At 43.9% G+C, this 21850-nt stretch overlaps 1 protein-coding gene and 1 long non-coding RNA gene across 6 annotated transcripts in view; one reads left to right on the top strand and one right to left on the bottom strand.

Annotated features, from left to right (window-relative positions):
- Window positions 1-21850, top strand: part of Shisa9 (shisa family member 9) — a 292994-nt gene that overhangs the window by 11896 nt on the left and 259248 nt on the right. For all 4 annotated transcript variants that reach the window (XM_039087032.2, XM_039087033.2, XM_039087034.2 and 1 more), the window contains one exon: window positions 615-742. In XM_039087032.2, the coding sequence (XP_038942960.1) occupies window positions 615-742 (128 nt within the window). The remainder of the gene's footprint in view (window positions 1-614; window positions 743-21850) is intronic.
- On the bottom strand, window positions 4838-16479 carry LOC120095014 (uncharacterized). Of its 2 annotated transcripts, XR_010055503.1 has the most exons (4): window positions 16177-16478; window positions 10969-11032; window positions 6984-7238; window positions 4838-6444 (listed from the first exon to the last, which is right to left on the bottom strand). It is a non-coding gene; the product is annotated as an uncharacterized LOC120095014 (long non-coding RNA). The 2 variants fall into 2 exon arrangements; XR_010055502.1 differs by having other exon boundaries at window positions 6984-11032; window positions 16177-16479.

Genomic DNA, 21850 nt, shown 5'->3' with positions numbered 1-21850 from the left:
TTAGGTCATTGACAGCACTTGAACTGTGTTCCCATCCTCTTTTTAAAAGAGATAAAGAAAAAGAAAACATTGAAGTCTTTGTGCTGCACACTGGCTGGGTGGCCTTGAGCAAGTCAACTCCCCTCTCTGAGCCTTTGTTTGTTTTTCTGCAGAGAAGTAATAACTCCTTGTGAGCCCACAAGAAAGTCTATATTCTTTTGCTTAGGTAAGGGATAACATTGCTGTTAGCCTAATGGTTAGCTTATGGTAAGGACTGAGTAAATGTTACTAATATGCGGCCATTGCTAGGCAAGAAGTGTTGGCATGTGTGTTAGGAACAGAGGACTCGGTCTCTGGGGTGGAGCCACACTGCATGAACTCATCATCTGACCCCTCAGCAGCACTGTCGGGTAGATGACCTTGCCAGTAAGCAGTATGCAGCGTGTAGCATGACTATGCAACCTCTGCTCACAGCCACTTTAGTGCCTCTGTGTTTTCCTCTGCGCTATCCCTAACTGGAAGGGCAGTTCTCTGGAAGGAATGGCTTTCCTGTTTGTCCAGTATGGGCAGTGACGGGCGTATGGTTCACACTGCTGTATTGTGAGTGAGCCGAGTTCTTTCCTTTGTTTTTTCAGAGCCCTTGCGGATGTCATGAGGCCACAGGGCCACTGCAACACTGACCACATGGAGAGAGACCTTAACATTGTCGTCCACGTGCAGCATTATGAGAACATGGACACAAGAACCCCCATAAATAATCTCCGTAAGTACAGGCCACTTCCAGTCTCATGGTAATATGGCAGTGGCACTTGGCAGGATTTCCTGGGACGACTCAAGGACAAGTTAGCTTTCTCTGTTGTATGTGATGCTGCATTTGGTCCTGTAAGAGTTGACATGGATGTGTTGCCTGCGAAAGAGTGAGACACTTGGTTGGTTATTTTATTAATTACTAGATGACTTCATTGATTCATCATTGTTGATCTATAAACTTGGTTCTCATGTTGGGTACTTACTTAACCAATGCATTATTTCATTGGTTTGATTTATTGTTGATCTGTTAGTTAATAATCTATCTCATTGGTTCATGTTGATTGGGGAGTGTTTGCTATTGGTTCATCTCGGCTGGGTCATTGATTAACCAATTGTTTTATTTGTCTTCTGAGGTTAACTAGTTGCTATTTTTAGGTTTCACACTCCTTTCAATGAACATACAATTTTATCTTTTAGAACATAAAATGAGCTTCCCAAAAAAGACCTATAACAACCCCCACTGTGTGTGTGTGTGTGTGTGTGTGTGTGTGTGTGTGTGTGTGTGTGTAGTGGGGGATGAATATGCATGCTTCTACATTTGGTTCTCTTGCTCTGCCAGGGAAAGGGAACAGGCTTCTTTTACTATTGTGTCTCAGTAGATGCTTTTCCTGGGACGGAGCATCCCAGGGGATTATGGTTTATTTCCTCAGGTTTCCTTCCCTTCCAAAGTCTGAGTAGACAACACACAGTGGAGCTGATGCTCTAGTTAGGAGTCGAGGAACAATGAGGCTGCTTGGGTTTGATAGGCACACATTGCACACATTGCTATGGTGGTTCTTCCTAGCAATCATATTCCCAGGTCGAAGCAATGTGAAGAATCCTGCTTGAAAGCAGCTGAGGCGGGCTGTTGGAAGGGTGCATCAAACCATAGTTGGAGGTTCCCGAAAACAGCAGAAGCACTGGTGTCATGCACTCTCTCAGGGTGGGCATCCTTTGCTGAAACTCCCCCACAAGCTGCAAGGCTCGTTCATTTGCCGAGACATAGTTGCAGACTGTTAGGCTGCAAATTTTTAAATTTTTATAAAATGGGTAAGGAAGAGCTCTGTGTAGGGTATGGGGCTTTGACACAGATGACATGGATTCTCTGATTTTGCATGGTGATAATTTTCCCTGGTTTTGGAAATTCTTATAGTGGTTGGCAATGACAATATTCGGTATTGACACAGATAGGAAAATAAGCTACCAACAGGAAACTTTAGTAAATGAAACAATTACATGTTATTTATCTGCAAACTGGATTGTAAAGATAGTCTTTGAGATCAATGCACTGTGAGGCAAAACGCACGAGCTTTTGGAACCTTTATGTTCAAATCCCACAGAGCCTGCAACCAGGGTGGCAACCATGGCTGTGCCTGGTTATATCTGCTGCTGTTTCCAAGTCTTATGAATGAATTCCAAGCAGATGGGGGTCACCAAAGTATGGAGTTTCTGGCTGTGGAGGGTGTTGGCTCACAGGCTTTGAAGGGACGCCTCAGGCTCTGAGGTGATTTGAAGCACTCACTCTGAAGTTGTTCATTGAGAACTAGGCTTGCTCAGCACTCACCACTGCACAGGGAGGGTCCTTCATTCACAGGGAGGGTCCTTCATTCACAGTTGTGCTGAAGACCAAGGACCGAACGATCAAGGACTGCATAACTCACTCATCTCTGCCACAGGCTACTTTGCTGTATGTATATGATTCTTCTGTAGGGCTATATTTGTGCCTTGGTGATTGGTTTTTTTGATACTAAAGGTGGGTAGGATTTAGGCCCATACTTGAGTAAGATGGCATTATATTACTGGCTCACATCCCTAGATTTTTTCATTTTTATTTTTATTTTGAAAACAGGGTCTCACTTACTAATACCCAGGCCACCCTTGAGCCCTTTAGTAGCCCAGGCTTACCTTGAACTCAGATCTTCCTGTAGCTGGAGTCATAGGCCTCACAAGGCCTTGCTTTATAGTCTTTGATGCCAAGGAGAACAAACACTATAGGAGGATGTTCTGGTAAACCCCAGGGAGAATCCATGAGTGCTATCTCCAGCACTGAATCCTTACAAGAATCTCCACTGACATTGCTTTCAGGTTGACCCCGTCCTTTCCCATCAAGCATTCTTGAGAACATCTGACTATGAACAATAGGGGGCATGTAGCCTTGTAAGTTGAATTTACATTAGAAAGATAAGTTGTGTGCAAAATCAATATGTGAATAGTGGTTAACAGTAAGAATGAGCTTCTTTGTAATGAATGATTTATCTTCTTATTGATTCATAGAAACTTTTTATATGTTACAGTCAACTAAAATGTGTATGTTTAAAAAAATGGAATGAGGTTGGTAGTTCACTGAAAGGCTATTACTACATGATTGATATTAACTTACCAGGAGCTTAACAAGATTAGTGGTCACCTGAACCTATTTGGCTGATGGAGAAACACAGGTGAGGGATCTGATCTGATCAGTGAAAAATTAGCCCAGCCCTTCATAGAATTAGAACAAACCTACCTGAATATAAAACTACTCCCAGGGCATTATGGGAACTACAGTGACCTACAGATACATGTATTTGTGATACATCAAGAGGATGGATTGTTGTGCTTTTAGTTTATTCTTCACTTAATATTCAAGTTGTTGGATTAACAGTCACATGCCCTTTTTTATCTCTGCTCAATGACCCCTTCAACAACATGTATTGGAGAGAATTATTCTTTTTATTCTTTAATTCTCTCTTCCTCCTCTCGCTCCTCTTTCTACTTTTCCTCCTCTTTCTCCTGGCTTCCTTCCCACCCTTCTGTGAAGTAGAATCTCATTTTGTGTCTCAGGCTCACCTTGAACTTGCAATCCTCTTGCCTCAGCCTCCTGTGTGCTGGGATTATTGTCTTGTGCCATTATGAGGAGCTCTTAGCATCTTTAATACACTCATGCTAGCGCACCCTTTCTGCTTGGATCAAATGTTTCAGGAGCTGACATGCTGTGTAGACAATCAGCGAGGTTTTGAAGTTGTTGGTGGATAGGATGCAGATTTTGAGGCAATGTTGAGTTTCTGCAAACTCTAAAGCTTCTGAGTGACAGAACAGTTGCATTTGAGGGCATGTTGTGCTCCATGTCCCCAGAAAGCACTCTGCCTCTCCTACTGCAACCTCCTGCATTCCCAGGGACACCCCCTTAGAAGTTCAGTCTTTTCTCAGGATGGGAGGTGTGGGTGAGGGGCTGCAGGTGGAACCGACCTGGATGTGTCTCAATTTCACTGTGTTAACAGTGGTAGTTTGGAAATAAAAATGCTTTAGATGCCTTAGATTACAGAGGACTTGCAAAGATTTGTTCATGGGGTTCTGCACACTCCTCACCCACTCGCTTCTGTTAGCATCTTATGCCACTTAGGTTAGTTTCCTCAGATGAATTACACAGGCAAATTCCTCATACCTACTGTGTAGACACTGCTTCAATTTTACCATTCCTTTGCAAATGTTCCCTTTGGGTCTCATGGTCCACCCTGGCTGGCACCTAATCTTTAGTGCAGCATCCATCAGTGGCTGGATTTTAGTCGTATGATATTGTAGCATGATGGAATGCAGATAGAGAGCAACATTAACTCAGGTACAGGGTACCTTCCAGTGCTCGCAATGTCCATATGAAAGCAGCTATCCAGTCAGTGCTGGAGTGAAACCAGTTGCTTCCTGGAATGTGCTTTGTGTATAGAGCTGTGTGGCAGTGTCTTATGTTTTACGCACATGTGAAGCACAGCTTTGGCATTTGGTGCATGTACTTACTCGTCTGTCTGTCTGTATGTCTGTCTGTTGGTCTGTCTGTCTATTGTCTGTTGATCATTACACATATGTATATGTGTATCCATCCATCCATCCATCCATCCATCCATCCATCCATCCAATTATCTTTTTATAATCTGTTACATGAACTACATGAGCATATGAGGCCATGCTCACCCATGTATCTGTATACAGAGGCCAAAAGTCAGCATTAGGTGTTTGCATCTTTCTTCATTCCTTTGTTCTTTATTCCCTCTCTCCCTCCCTCCTTCGCTCCCTCATTCCCTCCCTCCCTCCTCCCACCTCTGTCCATCTTTCCATCTTTCTTTCTTTTTTTCCTCTTTCTTATTTTTGAGACAGTCTCATTGAACCTGGCCCTTTCCCTTTTGGTTAGGTTGGTTGGCCAGTGGTTTCCCATGATGCTCCTCTTCCTACCCACATGCTCAGTTTTTACAGGTGTGCTGGGGATCTGAACTTGAACATCTGTGCCTGTGCAGAGAGCACTTTACCCACTGGGTCATCTTCCCAGCCTTATTACTACCAGTACTAATATACTACTACTAGTACTTATTTTATTATCATCATCATCATCATCATCATCATCATCATCATCATCTATGTAAGTGAGATTTCACTCAATACTGAGGACAAATATTGACTTCATTCCATTTTAAGACATGGAATATATAAGAAAAGCCCCTTGTGTTCTGGCCCCATCAAGCCTCCTTCCCAAATCGATCCTTAAACGTGTCTCTCACAAACTAAGAAGTGGACACAAAACTGAGAGCAGTTCATGCTCAGGCCCTCTCTCAATTGCCCATATTCACCAAGGCAGGGATAGGATGCCCAACCTTGACTTTTGGAAATTTTGACATAGATGTTTTCAGAAACTTTGTAATATGTAGGTGGCAGAGGGATTTCCTAGCCAGGAATCAATATAGATATCAGTGTTCGAGAGTAAAGTGTATGTAGAGTAGTGTAATGTTATGAGAGACTTGGACAGGTGGCAGTGTAAATTCCCAAACACGCTGAGTTCTCTCAAAACCTATAGGTTTTTGTCATTGTTAGGACAGGAAACTGGGCCTTAAAAACTTTAATGATGCAACATTTCCATAATTATGGATCAGTAGAACTGATTTTTTTTTCCCTAGAGCTGAGGGTTGAACCTATGTCCTCCCTCACACATGGTGAGCTCACTCTCTATCATGGAAAGTCATCTTGAGATCCCTTTATCTTTCATTCTGAGATGTATGTGGGTGTGCCTTTGGAAATGGACATTTTGAAGGGTGTGTTTAAGGAACTGAGAGCTGGAGTTGGAGAAGCCAGTAGGACTCCAAGCTTGAGAACTGGCTGAGCCACCTCCATAGTAGCCAGCATTACTGATCTACACCACTGAGTCCCACAGAAACCCAGCCAGTGAGGCCCTGAGGGTGCGATTAACACTGTTTGATCTCTCTTGTGTTGCAGGTGTTTGCAGAACAAGTGGGTGTCCCTCTGGGAATGAGCGTTTTGAAGGATATACTAAAGGAACGAAAGCCCCTTTGATGCCACAGGAAAGGGCTGTTTTAGGCTATGCATCCAACTTGGCATCTTGTAGGGAGGTCTCCTTTAGAACCCTGACATTTATTGAGCACTTGCTGGGTACTGCATTAAGTGCTGTGAATGCATTAACTCAGTTAGAACTCAAAACAGCCCTCAGATAGCCACACCCATTTCTGCCCCAGGCTCCTTACCTCTGTGGTGCTTTGTTCCCAGCACACTGTCCCCGGGGCTTCTCCCTTGGCAGGACTCACTGTGTCCTTAGCCAGACCTCCTTGCTCATCTCTGGCCTCAAGTCACATGCTGCTCCTGTGTCACCAGGATTTTCTTTATGGCAAGTTGTTCTGTCTAAAGTCATCTTGGTTCATCCATCTGTCTTCCAGCAAAGCACAAAAGCACAGATGTCAGGAGGAAAGTCCTGAGTGTGGTCACAGCCATCTCCCTGACACTGGGAACAGAGGCTGCCCATGGCAGTGTCTCCATGAATATCTGTCTGGTGAAGGAAGAGATCTATAGTGGAGCGTCATTATTCTCAGTTTATGACTTAGGAAAACTGAGATGGATGGAAGTTAAGGAATTTCATCTAACATTTTGCCTGAATGAGATTTGCCTTAAAATACACCGGGAAAGTTGAAAACTGTGAGAGGCATTGTGTCTGGGTGGCCAGGTACACTGAGTTTATCCATTTCTCACTGTGTCTGTGTGCATCCGGAAGTGTGTAAATTAGGAGTTAATGGTAAAGCATCTGTCTGTGGCATCACAGGGAATAACAGAGTACCCAGGATTCGAACCTGGGGAGGTCACATTCTGTAAGGCAGGTTCATTAGACCCTGTGGACTGCCTCCTCGTGAGATTCATATGTCAGAGGCGGGGTTGCATTAGTAACTTCTGCACACATGTGATCAACATACCTGACAGAAATGACTTCAGAAAAGCAAAAAACAATTCTTCATGGCCTCAGAGAGTTTCAGCCCCATTGCTGTAGGAAACACATGTAGAGAGGCTCAGTCTGTGGTGGCAGAAGCACACAGCCATGGGAGTGTATATGCCAGGTGTTGTTCACTTCATGGACCAGGAAGCAAAGAGTGAGGCAGGAATCAGGGACAGGTGCAACCTTCAAAGTCTTCTCCCACATGGGCCTGACTTCCTAAGGTTCCATAAGCTCCCTAAATAGAATGTCCAAACATGAGGCCAAGGGGGACATTGTGAAACCCAACAACAGCTCAGGGAAATACCTCATTCTTGATGGGTGTTAGGGGGATGGGACCACACACACAAATGTTGGTCTCTGGCTTCTGGGTTTCCTCTGGATCGGTTGTCTGATTCTAAATCAATTAGCTGGGCAAGGTAGATGGTATTCTTGGGTCCTTTTGGGTATTGTGGTGGGGCAGAGTCTGTAAGTCATGGGAGGTGGAGGGTGAGCACGGATGCTCTTGCTCTGTTTGTCCCTGTATCCCTAGTGCTTAGACAGTGTACTATGTTCATAGACACTTGCTGGATGAGTGCATGTATGGGAGTCTAGCACAAGCTCAATAACCACCCAGTTGGGTGGACAGTAAGGGGCTTTCATAGATAGCCAGCTCTGATAGAGCTTGGCTCATTCTATCTGAGGGGAGGGTCTAACTTTTACGATGTCACACATACTAAGTTGTTCCTGAAATCTAAAGTCTTCGCTGCCTTGGAAAGGTGCACGGCTTGTCCCATCCCACTCTGGAGGCCCTGGGGTGTCATCGACTGTTAAGCAGCTAACGGAAGGGATCTGTGCTGCATTAGGAAAATCACTCAGAGGCCTGTAGTGACTCCAAGCAGCTTGAGCTTGAGAGATCTACTGTCTGGGGTAAACAGTGCCACTGAGAGGCCTGCCACACAGGGAGATCTCTTATCAAACATGTCTAAGTGAGTGTGTGGGAGTGTAGGGAGCCACGGAGGGTCTGGATCTCAGAGGTGGACAGCTGGGACCTGAGCTTTGATCCATCCCTTAGCAGCTGTGCATGCTTGGAACGGGTACTAGAATTCTGAACCTCTTTTCTATACTACAAAAGGAGTACAGAGAATGGGCATACGCAAGGAGTGTAGCACCACGCATGCCTGGTTATAGAAACACGACTACTTGTCTGTTTACTAGAGAGTGTCTGTGTGGACGGGGATGCATTCACTGGACAGATGTTGTTAGCAATGTTTTCATTCTCTGTGTTGGTTGACAACGTGTGTGTGTGTGTGTGTGTGTGTGTGTGTGTGTGTGTGTGTGTTCATGTACAGGGCATGTGCTGTCAACAAAGAAACAGAGCCTGTATTGACTAGCTTAATGTCAGCTTGACATGCTAGGGTCATTGAAGGAGGGAGCCCTAACTGAGAAAATGCTTCCATTAGATCAGGCAGTGGGCCAGCCTGTGGGGCATTTTTTAAATTAGTAATTGATGGGGGAGGGCACAGTCCATTGTGGGTGGTGCCATCCCTGGGCAGTTGGTCAAAGGGTCTAGAAGAAGTCAGGCTGAGCCAGCCATGTGGAACAAGCCAATAAGCAGCACCCTTCCATGGCCTCTGCCTCTGATTCAGCCCCTGCCTCCAGGTTCCTGCCCTGCTTGAGTTCTTGTCCTGACTTTGGTGATGAACGGTGATGTGGAAGCATAAACTGAATAAACCCTTTCCTCTCCGAGTTGCTCTGGTCATGGTATTTCATCACAGCAATAGTAACAGAATAACATTTGAAATGTAAGTAAATAAATATATCTAATAAAAAATTAAAAAAAAAGATGGAGCCCTAAAAGGAAAAAAATTACCTTCTGTAAGTTCTTTCCAAATCTTTCTTCTAATATGGTCACATAAGCCTTGCGCTGCTTTTCCAACTGCCTGTAGGACTCTCTGTAAAGAAAGCCCAAAGGCTCAACCCTGCGGTTGAGTTTCAGAGATGCCAAGTCATGCTTCTTGCACAGCAGTGACATTATTGCTTTGGGAAAATATTTCTGCCTTCATGTTTGGATGCGGGAGGGGTACACTTGCTATGTGTTTGATGTGCTAGGAGTCACAAGTGAAGCAGATCCATTTGTGTGTCACCTACAACGTGTGTTCATTTTACCTCCCCTCAAGAGCACCATGAAATAATAAAAATGTGTTTGCAGCAATGACAGATCAATGAGGAAACTGGCTCAGAGGCTTTGACTGACCTGCCCATGGCCAGAGACACCAGGCAAGGAGCTTGGGCTCTGGCCACTACACTCATGTACTGAGTTACAAATCTTACACTCTGGTCACATCCTTTCTTGTGCTTTTCCCAGGAGCCCTTGCTGCGTATTATATCAGGGCTGTGTTTCTTTTCTTTTTCTTTACCTTATTGATTGATGTTAAGAATTGCAGCATTAGGTTAGCCTCATTTTTGAAAATAAACCCACTTAAATAAAGTCACCAGTCTTGTTCTGGAGTACCAGACATTTCTGACATTACTTGCCAGTAATTAATATTTCCTTTGAATCAACTTTCAGCTGGCATTTAAAACTTCTCTCTAGGCAACAATGGGAGACATGCGTGTGGGGAGCCTTTCTCGGGTATATCCTCTTGGCTCTTACAATACAGTAAGGAGCAGGAGACGAGGAAAGCAATGGTGGTGGCCGGGAAGAGTACCTTGCAAACAAGCAGGAGGTCTCCCCAGAACATGGGGGCAGAGATGAGCAAGGACATCTTTTCCTGAGAAATTGATAATATTTGTTCTGCCAGAAACATACTCCCCAGTGACTTTCCAAGAAAACAGAGGAGGAAAAGCAGAACACTTCGACAGTGTTCGCCTTTGACTGAAGGGAGGACTTTGAGCTACAGAAAACAGTTTTTGAAAATCTGAAGAATTTTTATTTTTATATTGCAAATTGCATAAAAAAGGAGCTTTTTTGATTAGGATCATAATGGTTTTGGTAGAAAAATAATAAGAATGCCAAGTCTGACAGAGGAAGCCTGGATTTCAGAATCAGCAACCAGGATTATTTCCTGGTTAGAGGGCTTCCTTCACTCAGCAAACCTTCTGTCTCCCCCTAGAAGAGATTAATACAGATCTTTTGCTTCTTTGGAAATTAACAGCTAACAAAAAATAAGTAATATACTTAATACCATGATACATACATTAAAATAATTTGCAGTAAGGTTCGAGGAAACCTGCCTTAAAAAAAAATCCCAGTAAGCATTCTCAATAAAGTTAATTACAAGTTGAAAGAAAATCTCATTACATTAGCCTGAGAATTACAGTTAATGAAACTGAGTGCAATCACAATCTGAATATTTCATTAAATGGAGATTTGAAGTCATTAATTCAGGTATTCAGCCTGGAGTCGAGTTTACATTGAGACTGATAGCAATGCCTGGATTTTATACACTTAAATCTAGGTCCCTGGACCTGCAGAATACTGCCCTGCCCAGCCTCAGATCTGTCCACAGTGCTGAATCTCTCTGGTCTGTAGTTACCCAATTCAAGTCAACCAGCCAGAAAAGTCTCCCTTAGGGAATCTTGGAGCTGGGGCTAAGTTTGCTTGGCATTATCTTGCCTTCGGTGTGTGTCTGACTTCAGAGAGGCCAGGGGATTTGCCTAGGAGGAGATCCAGGGTCCATGCAATATGGTAGGCTTATGATCTTACCAATAAAGGAAATTAAAATGCAATTACTAAATGTTATCTTTATCACAGGCATTTAAATATCAAACATTTAGGTAAGAGTTGGCTCTCACAATGAAAGCCAAGCCTAAGCTGACACATGCCTTCAGTCCTAGGATTCTATATGAGGACTGTAGGTTCAGTGCCAGCCTGGGCTACAAAACAAAACTTCATCTCAACACCCACCGCCCCATCAAACAAAAAGAAAACAAAACAAATCCCAGAGCCCAAACCAAATGAAATTAGAGTGTCATGAAAAACTTACGTTCCCAGGATTTACCGTCTTTCCCCTTCGTCTGTCATCTGTGTGTTATCTATCCATTTATCTCCTTCAATTAATTGAAAATGAGAGTTTAGGTTTGCAATTTGCCTATTGGCTCATCAAATCTGTATTTACTAAATCCTGGCCATTATGACTTGGGGCTAGGTATATAGAAATTGCTATTGTGTTTCTACATATTATCTGCCTGCCTGCCTGCCTGCCTGCCTGCCTGCCTATCTATCTATCTATCTATCTATCTATCTATCTATCTATCTATCTATCTACCTATCTGCCTATTATCATCTATCTGGATATATTTAATAAAAACATTCATAAAACACTTATTAATCAAAGTACAGGAAAATGTATGGATCTTCTTAAAGTAATATGGCCATCAAATTTGTTGGGCCAATCAATATTCCTTTTTAAAAACAAGCATTGAGCATTTATGGTACAAGGGATGTTCACGAATACATGTTGCTGGGCAGTTCCCTGGTGGCTGCATTGTGGAAGGCCGTGGAACATTTCAGAGGGCAGCCTAGCTACAGGAGGTGAGCACTGAGGTTTTAGTTGCAGCTCCACTTCCTGTCTGTTTCAAGCTTTGTCTTCCATCAGGATGTGGGTCAGCTGACCACTGCTGCCCCATGGTGCTGCCTGGGGCTCTGGTTTCCCCTTCGTGACAGACAGCAGCCTTCAAACCTTGCAGCCTAAAGACATCTCCTTCAGTTGCTTCCAGCCAAATGCATTGTCACAGCAACATGGTACACAACAGAAGCTGTTGTCCCTCCAAACACCTGCTGTGTGCAAAGCCTCTGTGGAGAGCTGCCTTGCAGGGTCCTGCTCTGGGGATCCCCATGTAATTTCCCACAGTTCAGGTCACCATCTAAACTCATGTCTCTTTCCTGTTCCTTTTCTGTCTTTCCTACCAAGATGTTAGACACCAGGGTGCTTTGTCTGACTCATTCCCTATTCTGTCCTCAGTGCCTGGTGCATAGTAGGTGCTTTGTAAAAAAAAAAAAAAAAAAAAACGTTGGGCAATGAATGTTGTCAGATTAAACACTAGGCAGATTTCGTCAAGCACACTAGTGGTTTTCTTTGTAAATCTACCGCAGTTTGAGGTCCTGCAGATTAAGTCTTAGCATTGTATCTCAGTTTAGCAAGTGTTAAGTTATGTGCCAAGAAAAGTTGTTGTGTACCTTGAAAAGCTCGTGAGGCTGTATTCTGACATTGCTGGCAATTAGGAAATGTCAGGCAAAGGCAGCGTTCCCAAGTTCAACCTACTGATTCAATCCCAGTTGATTTTTTCCAATAGTATCTCCCTCGATTTCGTTTACTCCAGTTTCCCTGCCCCATGGTGTTCCACCCATGCCAGCCTCAATCCTATTAGTGTCAGAGCAGACTAAAGAGGGGACTGGGTGTGTTTAATATCCATGAATGACTATGTTGTGTTGATATGAATAGTAAAAATCTTTGGCTCTGCAAAGGCAAAGTAACCTTAGTCATCTCCCACCTAGTCTCACAATATTGACTTGTGTGTTACAAAGAGACCTTATGCCACAGACATGTCATTTCACACTTGTTATAGTTTACTCCGTGTGGTAGCACATACCCTTAATACCAGCACTTGGGAGGCAGAGGCTGGTGTACCTCTGAGTTTGAGGCCAGCCTGGTCTACAGAGTGAGCTCCAGGACAGCCAAGTGTCTTAGTTAGACTTAAGGTTACTGTTCTCTTATAAAAGAAAACATTTAATTGGGGCTGGCTTACAGTTTCAGAGGTTCAGTCCATTACCCTCATGACATTGCTGTGGATCCAGGGTTCTCAACTCTCCTCATGCTGCCACACTTTAACACAGTTCCTCCTGTTGTGCTGACCCCCAACCATAACATTACTTTAGTTGGTACTCTGTAACTGTAACTTTGCTACTGTTGCAAATTGTAATGTAAATATTGATATGCAGGGTATCTGACCGTGGTCCCTAAAGGGTCATGAACCACAGGTTGAGGACCACCGCTGCAGAGAGAGAGGGAGAGTTGTAATTAACATAGACCAATCACACGTATTTTTCCCATAATGGCATTTCCATGCATATCTGTCCTACTGTGATCATATATATTCACCCCTTATCCTCTTCCTTCTCGTACTTCTGCTGGCTTGCCCCTCTCTTCCTGCTAGTGTCCTTTAATTTCCATGGTTTTTTTGTTTGTTTGCTTGTTTTTGGCAAACATATTAGCTTAATCAGGGTCACCCATAAAAGCGTGGGTCAGGGGTTGTTTACAGGAACGTGGGCAACTCTCCAGTGTCTGCACCACTGAGGAAGACATCTCTCCCTCAAGTAGGGGCCTTCCCTGGGTTTTGACCTTTGACCTCTGTGTGCCCTGTTGCAGCAGCTTCTTTTATCAAGCAGCAGCTGTATGTGAGCCCTGGTGTAAGGTGTACTGAGGTGGGAAGTGACCAACATTGATAATGCATACTAAACAGTCACGGTACACCAGGCGTTTGATGTGGTACCTCCTGTACTCTCTTCAACACTATGCAAAACAGGTGGGTTTATCCGTATTCTAAAGATGATGTCTGAAGGATCTTTGTGTTTTATATATAAGCAGGCATAGGCTCTATATTTGATGCCTAGAGAGGGCAGGACTCAGATATGGTCTGACCCCCAAGCCTGGAATCTTTCTTACATCCTAAGTAAAATGGAATTCTATTTTGAGTACTGCCACTGATAAGAGGTCACAGCTGCCTGCAATGGAATGCTGAAAGTGGGTTTCAAGAATGTAATAAAACGGAGAGGGTAGGAGTGCTGTGATTGCTTAGTCATGCCTGCATGGAGACCTGAGAAGGTGGCAGTGCTGTGATTGCTTAGTCATGCCTGCAGTGAGAGCTGAGAGGGTGGGAGGTGCCCTGATTGCTTAGTCATGCCTGCAGGGAGAGCAAGATAGATTGGTACTTATGAAACTCCTATCTCTGCTGTGAATAGGATAGAAGACCCTCAAAGGAAAAGTGATCTTGTAAATCAAGTGAGATACATATGATATAGCACAGGGGAATATAAACCAAATTGATAGATGGAGAAGGTCTCAAGTGTGAAGTGTACAGCATATGGTGTTTGCATATATAGTAGGAAATTAACATATCTTTGCTTAATGAATAAGTGAACCTCCAATGGAATAGTTGAAAGAATGTGACAACTTCTGATTCGAGATTCTCAGAGCTCTGCCCTCTTTGTCAAGTCCGAGTGCCTGGACTATACATAAACACCAAAGTCAACTGAAGTTCTTTTAGTTTCCTTGCTGGAACGCTAATCTAGAACTGCATTTTCACAGCATATCTTTGATTTATTTTCAAGTCACAGTAGGTGTAACAAAGGAAAATGTGATCTATTTGTATTTTTGCAAAGCTGCTGTAGAAAATGGGGGTGGCTATTGTTTAGTGTCCTTATTGTAAGCTTATTGCTGTGTGTGCGCTGTATGTGGGAGGGGTGCACATGCCACACGCACATCGAAGGTATAGGTTGGCTTCCTGGAGTCCTTCCACTCCTCATACAGTGTTCTAGTTTGACTATGTAGCTGTGACAAATGCCATGACCAATGCAGTTTAGGAGAGGAAAGCATTTATCTCGTTAACACTTCAAGGCTGCAGTCCATTAGAGGGAAATCAGGAAAGAAATTTAAGCAGGAACTGAGCCAAAAAACCACAGAAGAATGTTGCTTGCTGGATTACTCACAGGATCAGGCTTGGCTAACTTTCTTATACAGCTGAGGACTTACCTCCTACCTAGGCAATGCTGCTGCCCACAGTGGGCTGGGCCCTCTTGCAGCAGTTAATAATCAAGACAGTCCCCTACAGACATGCTCAGATGACAATCTGACTTAAGCAGTTCTTTACTTGAGGCTTTCTTCTCAGATGACTCTAGTCTGTGTCAAGATGACAAAGCTAACTAGGACACATGAGTTCCGGGAATTGAACAAAGGCCACCAGGCTTGTGCAGCAAATGCCTTTACCCATTGAGCTGTCTTGCCTCAGTCTTCTTAATATAGAGAATAACTCCTGGACTACAAATTTATTCAGATCTTTTTATCATGTTATCCAAGAGGCACTGTGCTAAACTCTTTGGCCTTTAGAACCTTTATTTCAGGGGAAGGAAGAAAACTGTCCAAATAGGTAATAGATAAAAATAAACAAGGAATGCTTTTTAAGATAAATATGGGATAAATAGCTGAGGTAAGATGGTGAGAAGCAGCAAGGTTGCCATGAGGAAGTGACAGGGCCAGAAAGAGTAGTGAGTAAGGAGGAATGGGAGTCATGAGAGGGCTGGGTGGAGATGTACTCATAGTCAGAGGCCCGTAAGGCATAAGCACAGTTCACATACTTGTGAAAATAAAGGAGACCAGTAGGGCTGAAGTATGGTGAGGGACAGGAAAGGTTATATCAATAAATGTGAAGAAATGTCATTCAAAACTGAGAACAGAGTAAAGTACCAGCCATAGGCTGTAGGTGGAACATTTAAAAAGAGAGATGTGTGTGTGTTTGTGTGTGTGTGTGTGTGTGTGTGTGTGTGTGTGTACATAGTCATGCACGCACATGCCATAGCATGTATGTGGAAGTCAGAGGACAACTTTCAGAAATCAATTTGAGGCAGGGTCTCACTTTTTTCTGCTGCTCTGCTACACAAAGCCTGGGGTGTGTGCTCCTGGGCATTTTGTAGTCTCTGCCACTTCTCTCACGTTGGGAGTGGTGTCTGCCAGCATTACAGAGGCACAACACCACAGAGGCTTTTTGTGTGGGCTCTGTAGATGGAACCCAGGTCATCAGGCTTGTGCAGCTGGCTTCTTTCCCCAGCATCTCCTAGCCCCTATATGTGAACCTTTGAGTCACTGCTAAGTCTTTCACATTGGTAGATATCTACCAAGACTTTAGTGTGCCTCAGTGCTTGATCTGGCCATCCAGTGGCTGTGACATTAAATATTAGTCCTTTGAAAAATTCTTTAAGTTCAGAGTTCTTTGGGCCAATAGATGAGAAGATGAGAGACTAAAAAGCTGTAGCAAAGCCATTTGTAAGTTTATTTATTTCACTCTTCCAAGCCTGTGTGTGTGTGTGTGTGTGTGTGTGTGTGTGTGTGTGTGTGTGTGTGTGTATAAAACATCTGGTGTAGCAATTATTGATATCTAGGGAGAAATAATATTCTGAGAGAACTTTCAAATATGCTTACCTGGCCCTACTTAATCACTTCTTATGGCGATAAACTTATTATCCTGTTTCCAGCCTGATTTCATTGACAAGGAGTTATATCCATTCCAGTATTTCCAGCCAAACTTTTTAAAACAGCTGCCAAAGGAAGCCAAAGCCAATGTCATTAGTAATTTCCTTCCCTCTGTTGCCCAGTAACCACCACCTTCTAAACTCAGCATCGCTAGTCCGTGTCACAGTGTTGAGTTACAAGCAACAGAAATCAGTTCTATCAAATATAAGGGGAAACCCCCACCTTTTGGAAGAATGTGGGTTGTTCATAGAACTAAGAATTATCTGAGTGTCCCAGCTTGGGAAGGCAGGCAAACAGGCACTACTCCTTCCTCTCATCCGTCTTCCCCTTCCCTACTTTCAAGATGGTCTTATTACTTAGCATAGACTGACTCTGAACTCACTGTCTTCCTGTTTCAGCGTCTGGAGTGCCAACAGTACATGATGCAGACATGCACTGTTTTGTGATTTGAATATAAAATGGCCCCTATAGGTTTGTGTGTTTGAACACTTGGCCCTGAACTGGAGGTGTTGGGGGGGTGGGGGAGATCGTAGAACCTTTAGGAGATGAAGCTTCTGTTTAAGTGAGTGAACTTCCTGTTTACTCATTGCTTCCTGACTGTGATCACAATATGAGCAGCTCCTTCTCCTGCTGCCACCATGGACTGTATCCCTTCAAACAATAAGTCAAGATAAGCCTCCCTTAAGCTACTTCTTGTCACAGTGATGGAAAATTATTTCTGTACGTGACCATGCTCAGCATCAGGTTGTCTAACTATATTTTTTCAGAGATTCCTTGACAACATGAATCAATCTAGTCATTTTTCTCTCTTTGTGCCCATTTAAGTTTAAGGGTCCACACTGAGTCACATATTCAACCCTGGGCCTGGAGGGAGGTAGATGTTTTATTTGTTGTTTTCATCAATGCTATGGGTTGAATTCCACAGACGGAAAGAGATCTACAGAAAGAAACCACTTCAATGATTATAAGTAGAGTATAGGTTCCCGGGTACTTCAAAGGGGACGCCAGCAAAGCCCATTTTCCTTTAAATATCCTATTGTCTGGTGTTATTAGACTTTGACATCTATCTAGTCATTTCCATACCATTAAATTTCACCAATGTGACAATGCTGTCTGCATGGCCCTTTGGCCTCAACCCTTGGCGTGCTTTTTTACAGTGGGGGCGTTTTCCCTGCGGTTTTATTAGGCACAGACATGAAACTAGAGCATATCTCCATTAAAAATTGGTTTGCATGATCATGAAGATTGATATCCAAGTAATCATGGAAGTATCATGCATTCCCAAGTGTTACTGGTCATACAATGTACCACTAAAGGAGTGTGAAAAGTCACATGAGCACATGGAGAAGCGTGTTTGTAGAAAAATGGAGAGAACATGCTTGCTTGGCCAGAGGGAACAGTCACAGGATGTAAGAATCCATATAGAAGGACGTATGAAAAGCTTCAAAGACCTCCGGAAGAATTCAGAAGTGAGACTGGGAGCTCTTGCCCTGAGCCTGATAACTGTTTTCTAACAGGTGTCTTGTGAGTTGCTGGGGTGATGGTTAGGAGAGACCTTTATGATAAACTGAAGAAGTGCTCCAGCAATCTTAAGCACAGCTGCCACTACCTTACCCATGAAGCCTTTGTTCCAACCCTTCACCAGAGCCTTTTGAGGGTTGCTAGGAAACCAGGGATGCTTGAGCAGTTGTGATCTGATTACAATAATCTTCTAGGTTTCCATGGTTGGAGGAGGAGCCAGGCTGGGCTGGTGCCACATTCTCTTACCTTACTGTGGAGTACAGTGAGCTATAAGTGTCTTTCAGTTGTGTGAATTCAACTCTGTGATCTCAGTTCAGGGATGAGGAGAAGGGAGTTGGTGGTGCTGGGGGGAGGGCAAGAGTACGAGCTTGTAACATAAATAATTCAAGTGTTCCCGTCCCCCTTCTACACAATGAGCATATGCTGGAAGTGAGACGGGAGACATGCGTCTGCTTCTGCCTCAGACACATTCACTTCCCACGAGCTGCTCCACAGTGTAAAGATTCTAGCATTTAAAGATTCTAGCATTTTTCATATAACTTGGCCCCTAAATACAAGCTAGTTATATCATCTGGTACTCAACCAAAGAAACAGCCATCCTGAGGAAGTTAAGCGGCACATGACTGGAGCTGCCCCTTCTGGCCTCAGCTCTCCGCCTAAGATGTAAGCCCTTTCTTGGTAGTCATGGGTGGCACCATATGGTTTTGCCCATTTTCAGACTTAGGACCTCACTAGGGATCAGAACGGCTTACATATTTATTCTGTTTCTGCCGCTGTCTCTTGAGAGCACAGATAATGTTCCCAGGTACCCTCATCTAGTTAGCAAATCCTCTGTGAAGAATCCTTTGTCTTTGACCTGGGTTCATATTTGGTGGGATTTTATAAGTTGAGTTTCAGATGGTGTGTTGAGCTTGGGATTTCCCAGGGTGGCTCTCCTTGGCCTCCAGGCAGGCTCCTTTAGTCAGGGGTCTGTCTACACCTTTGGAGTCTGTCTTTAAAAATGAATGTAGTACTCTATCTGAACACACCCATGTGTACATGCAGGGAAATAGTCAAGAATCTAGAGCAAGTGTCGTATGTCCTCCATTCTGCATCCCCTACCTCTCTTCTCCAGAGGCATCCACAGGGTCAAGCTGATGGTCTAGTCTCTCAGATATATTCTACGAATTTGTTAATATTTATAAACACTTCCACACCCTGCTTCACCTCTAGAGTGGACACCTCACTGTCCTTGGACTTCTGCAACAATGTCCTACAGTCTAGGTGGCTTAAACATCAGAATATTTTTGCCTAATGGTTCCGGAGACTGGAAGGTCAAAACAAGGTATTGGCAGGTGAGTTTCTGGTGAGGCTTCTAGAAGGCAACAGAGAGAAAGAGGGTTTTTTTTCTCTTCTTTTCAGTCTCTCTCTGTCACTTAGCTATCATCCTCTGCTCACAATCCCTAAATACAGTCATGTTATGTACCAGGTCTTCAGTATATGTGTATGGAAGCAGAGCCCAGAACTTTAGTCTGTAGTGGTAGATGATGGGGTTCTTCGGCCAGTAGGTTTGGCTTTTATTCCCTTTCCTGAAGCCTGAATAGACAATTCTGGATGACTGGTACTAGGTAGGACTATAAAGGGGAGGGCTACAGCATCCAAATGCAACTACAGACATCCTTGGGGACGCATGAGGACCTCATCAAGTAGGCCATGCTGGCTTGTAGATGAGCTGATGCCTTGCTCAATATGGAGAGTATGAGCTCATGAGCCGTTGGCTCTCAGGATGAGAGGGACACACAGGTTAGGAGGTGGGGCCCCAGGCAGGAAAGGGAAGGTGACAGCTCTTCTTATTCCACTCTGTATATTTTGCCAAGTCAGTTTCTCATCCTTAGAAGCCCAGGACCCCAGAGAGCCTGAGGCCACAGCAGGGCTGTAGATGTCCCCCAGAATGCAGCTCTGGCATGCCCTGCTTTCCACTCTGCAGTCCCCTTCCCATCCAGAGACCTTAGACATGGCCCAGTTGAGCTTGTTCTCAACCCATCTTTATACCCAGTTTACATTACTCCTCCTGTGTCCCATTCATCTCAGATCTCTTTACCCTTGCTTACATTGCTAAGTTCCTTTCCTGCCTTTTGGTTTTCTTTACTGAATCGCCTTGGATTTTGTGCCTTTGAACTTCCACAGGAATGTTTGCTTTCCCATCTAACTGGAATGAAGACTCTGAGGGTTCTAAACACTTCTAAGTGCCCCACCCCCTGTCATGTCTCACATGTACCATGCTCTCTGCACACTGAGTGAATGCTGTACAGGATAACGTATTCTCTTGCCATCTTTGGAGAGAAGAATGCAAAAGGAAAGAGAGGGGCCTTGGGTGTTTTCTTCTGAAGACCCTTTGTTGCTCCTCTCCTTTCCTCCCTGTTTGTTGTTAATGGAATGTGTACTATGTCTGTACTGGTCACACTGGTCACACTGTGTGCTAGTCTTCATGGGGGGCTATTGTCTTAGAATCTGAAAGCTGCATATGCTTAAGTTTCTTATACCCCAAATGACAGTGTGTCTGCATACATCTTATGCATATCTTCATATGCGTTTGAAATCCTCTGTAGGTTATTTATAATACTCATTGACACAATTTTTAAGTAACTGTTTCATAGTCTTAGTGAGGGAATAATGACAAAAAGAATTCTTTACAACTTCAGTGTAGATACAGTCCATGCCACTCTCCAGTATTTGCAATCTGATTGATGAGATCTATACATTCCGGTTGACCAGTGATGCCTGTTTTTTATAGCTCTTATTTACGTACAAAAGGAAGTTGTCACTGGTCTAAGGTTGTTTGTGGATTTGAAATCCTAAATGTATCTACTTTGTGTTTTTTTCAGTCTGTGAACTTGTCTCTAGCATCTGTCTGCATGTCCCTGTCATTATGATAGTCAGTGGAACGCTCCAGCGATGATAGATACCTAGCGCCTGCCTAACATAGAGACAGGGGATTTTGTAAGTGTTTCTTAATAGAAGCTGCCTTAGCAGAGCCCTGGAGTCCAGGCTGGGACTGGAGCCCACACCATGAAGACATATATTCAGCAGGCTTACCCTGCTCCCATTTGACTTTGACGCAAGTGGCCATGGACAATAATTTGAGAAACGTTGCATTTCATGTCCTGTCTGGCTAACTAATTCTTACTGTAGGGAAAGTAGTAGATAATTTTAACCCTTTAAGAGTTAACCATTCTTCACATCATATTTTGTGACTCTGAGGATTGAACTCAATGATTTCTGCATGCTAGACAAGTGCTCTTCCCCTGAACTCTGTCTCCAGGACAAAGCCAATGTCGCATTGTAATGGTTTGATTTGTGAATATCTCTGCTGAGAAGAAAAGGAAGGCTTGGTTGGATAAACTGAACCTAGACAGGAGCTTCTGCGTGCGATGCTTCTGTTTACTCATGTCAAGGTTTTGAGAAAGAGGTCAATACAAGGGGCTCAGGGACTGGAGTCTTTGGGGTTGACCCTTTGCTAATGGAGTGACCTGGGGGAAGTCATAGAGTCCTTCCCTCTTCCCATAGGAAATGGTATTGCTACCCAATGGCTTAGATCTCTGTGCAAATGAGAGAGAATGATGCATATCAAACCCTTGGCAGGGTAGCCAAGACAAACACACCAAAAGGACAAACAAAACCAAACCTCATCTTCCTCAGTGCCATTGGTATAACATTGTGTCTGCATCCTACCCTTGTCTGGGGCACTTAAATGAGGCAGGTTGTTGGGATGGATTTTATCAAAGAAGCACCTCACCAAGACAAGTGTAAGGGCACTGTGCAAATTCTTTTTTGTTTGTTTGTAAGGACAAGTAGCTTGGAACAATCTGTTACTTGGGCTGGAGCCATCTGAGATCCTCAGCACTGTGACAGCCTGGTGGGAACTTGAGATCCCAACAGCTTGAATTAGTCACAGAGACAGGAGGGGAAGAGCAGGGGCACTTTGGAGGACAGCCCCCAGTGCTTGCAGGTGTATCTGGGTAACACTTCTCAGGGTTGGAGGGAAGTTCCCAGGTTCTTGAGTTCTTTTTGTGGTAGACAAGAGTAGACCATTCAGAAGCTGGGGAGAATGGCTGATAGTAGG

The sequence above is a fragment of the Rattus norvegicus genome, chromosome 10, assembly GCF_036323735.1.
Source record: "Rattus norvegicus strain BN/NHsdMcwi chromosome 10, GRCr8, whole genome shotgun sequence".
Classification (NCBI taxonomy): domain Eukaryota; kingdom Metazoa; phylum Chordata; class Mammalia; order Rodentia; family Muridae; genus Rattus; species Rattus norvegicus.
This window is presented reverse-complemented; position numbering and strand designations above follow the sequence as displayed.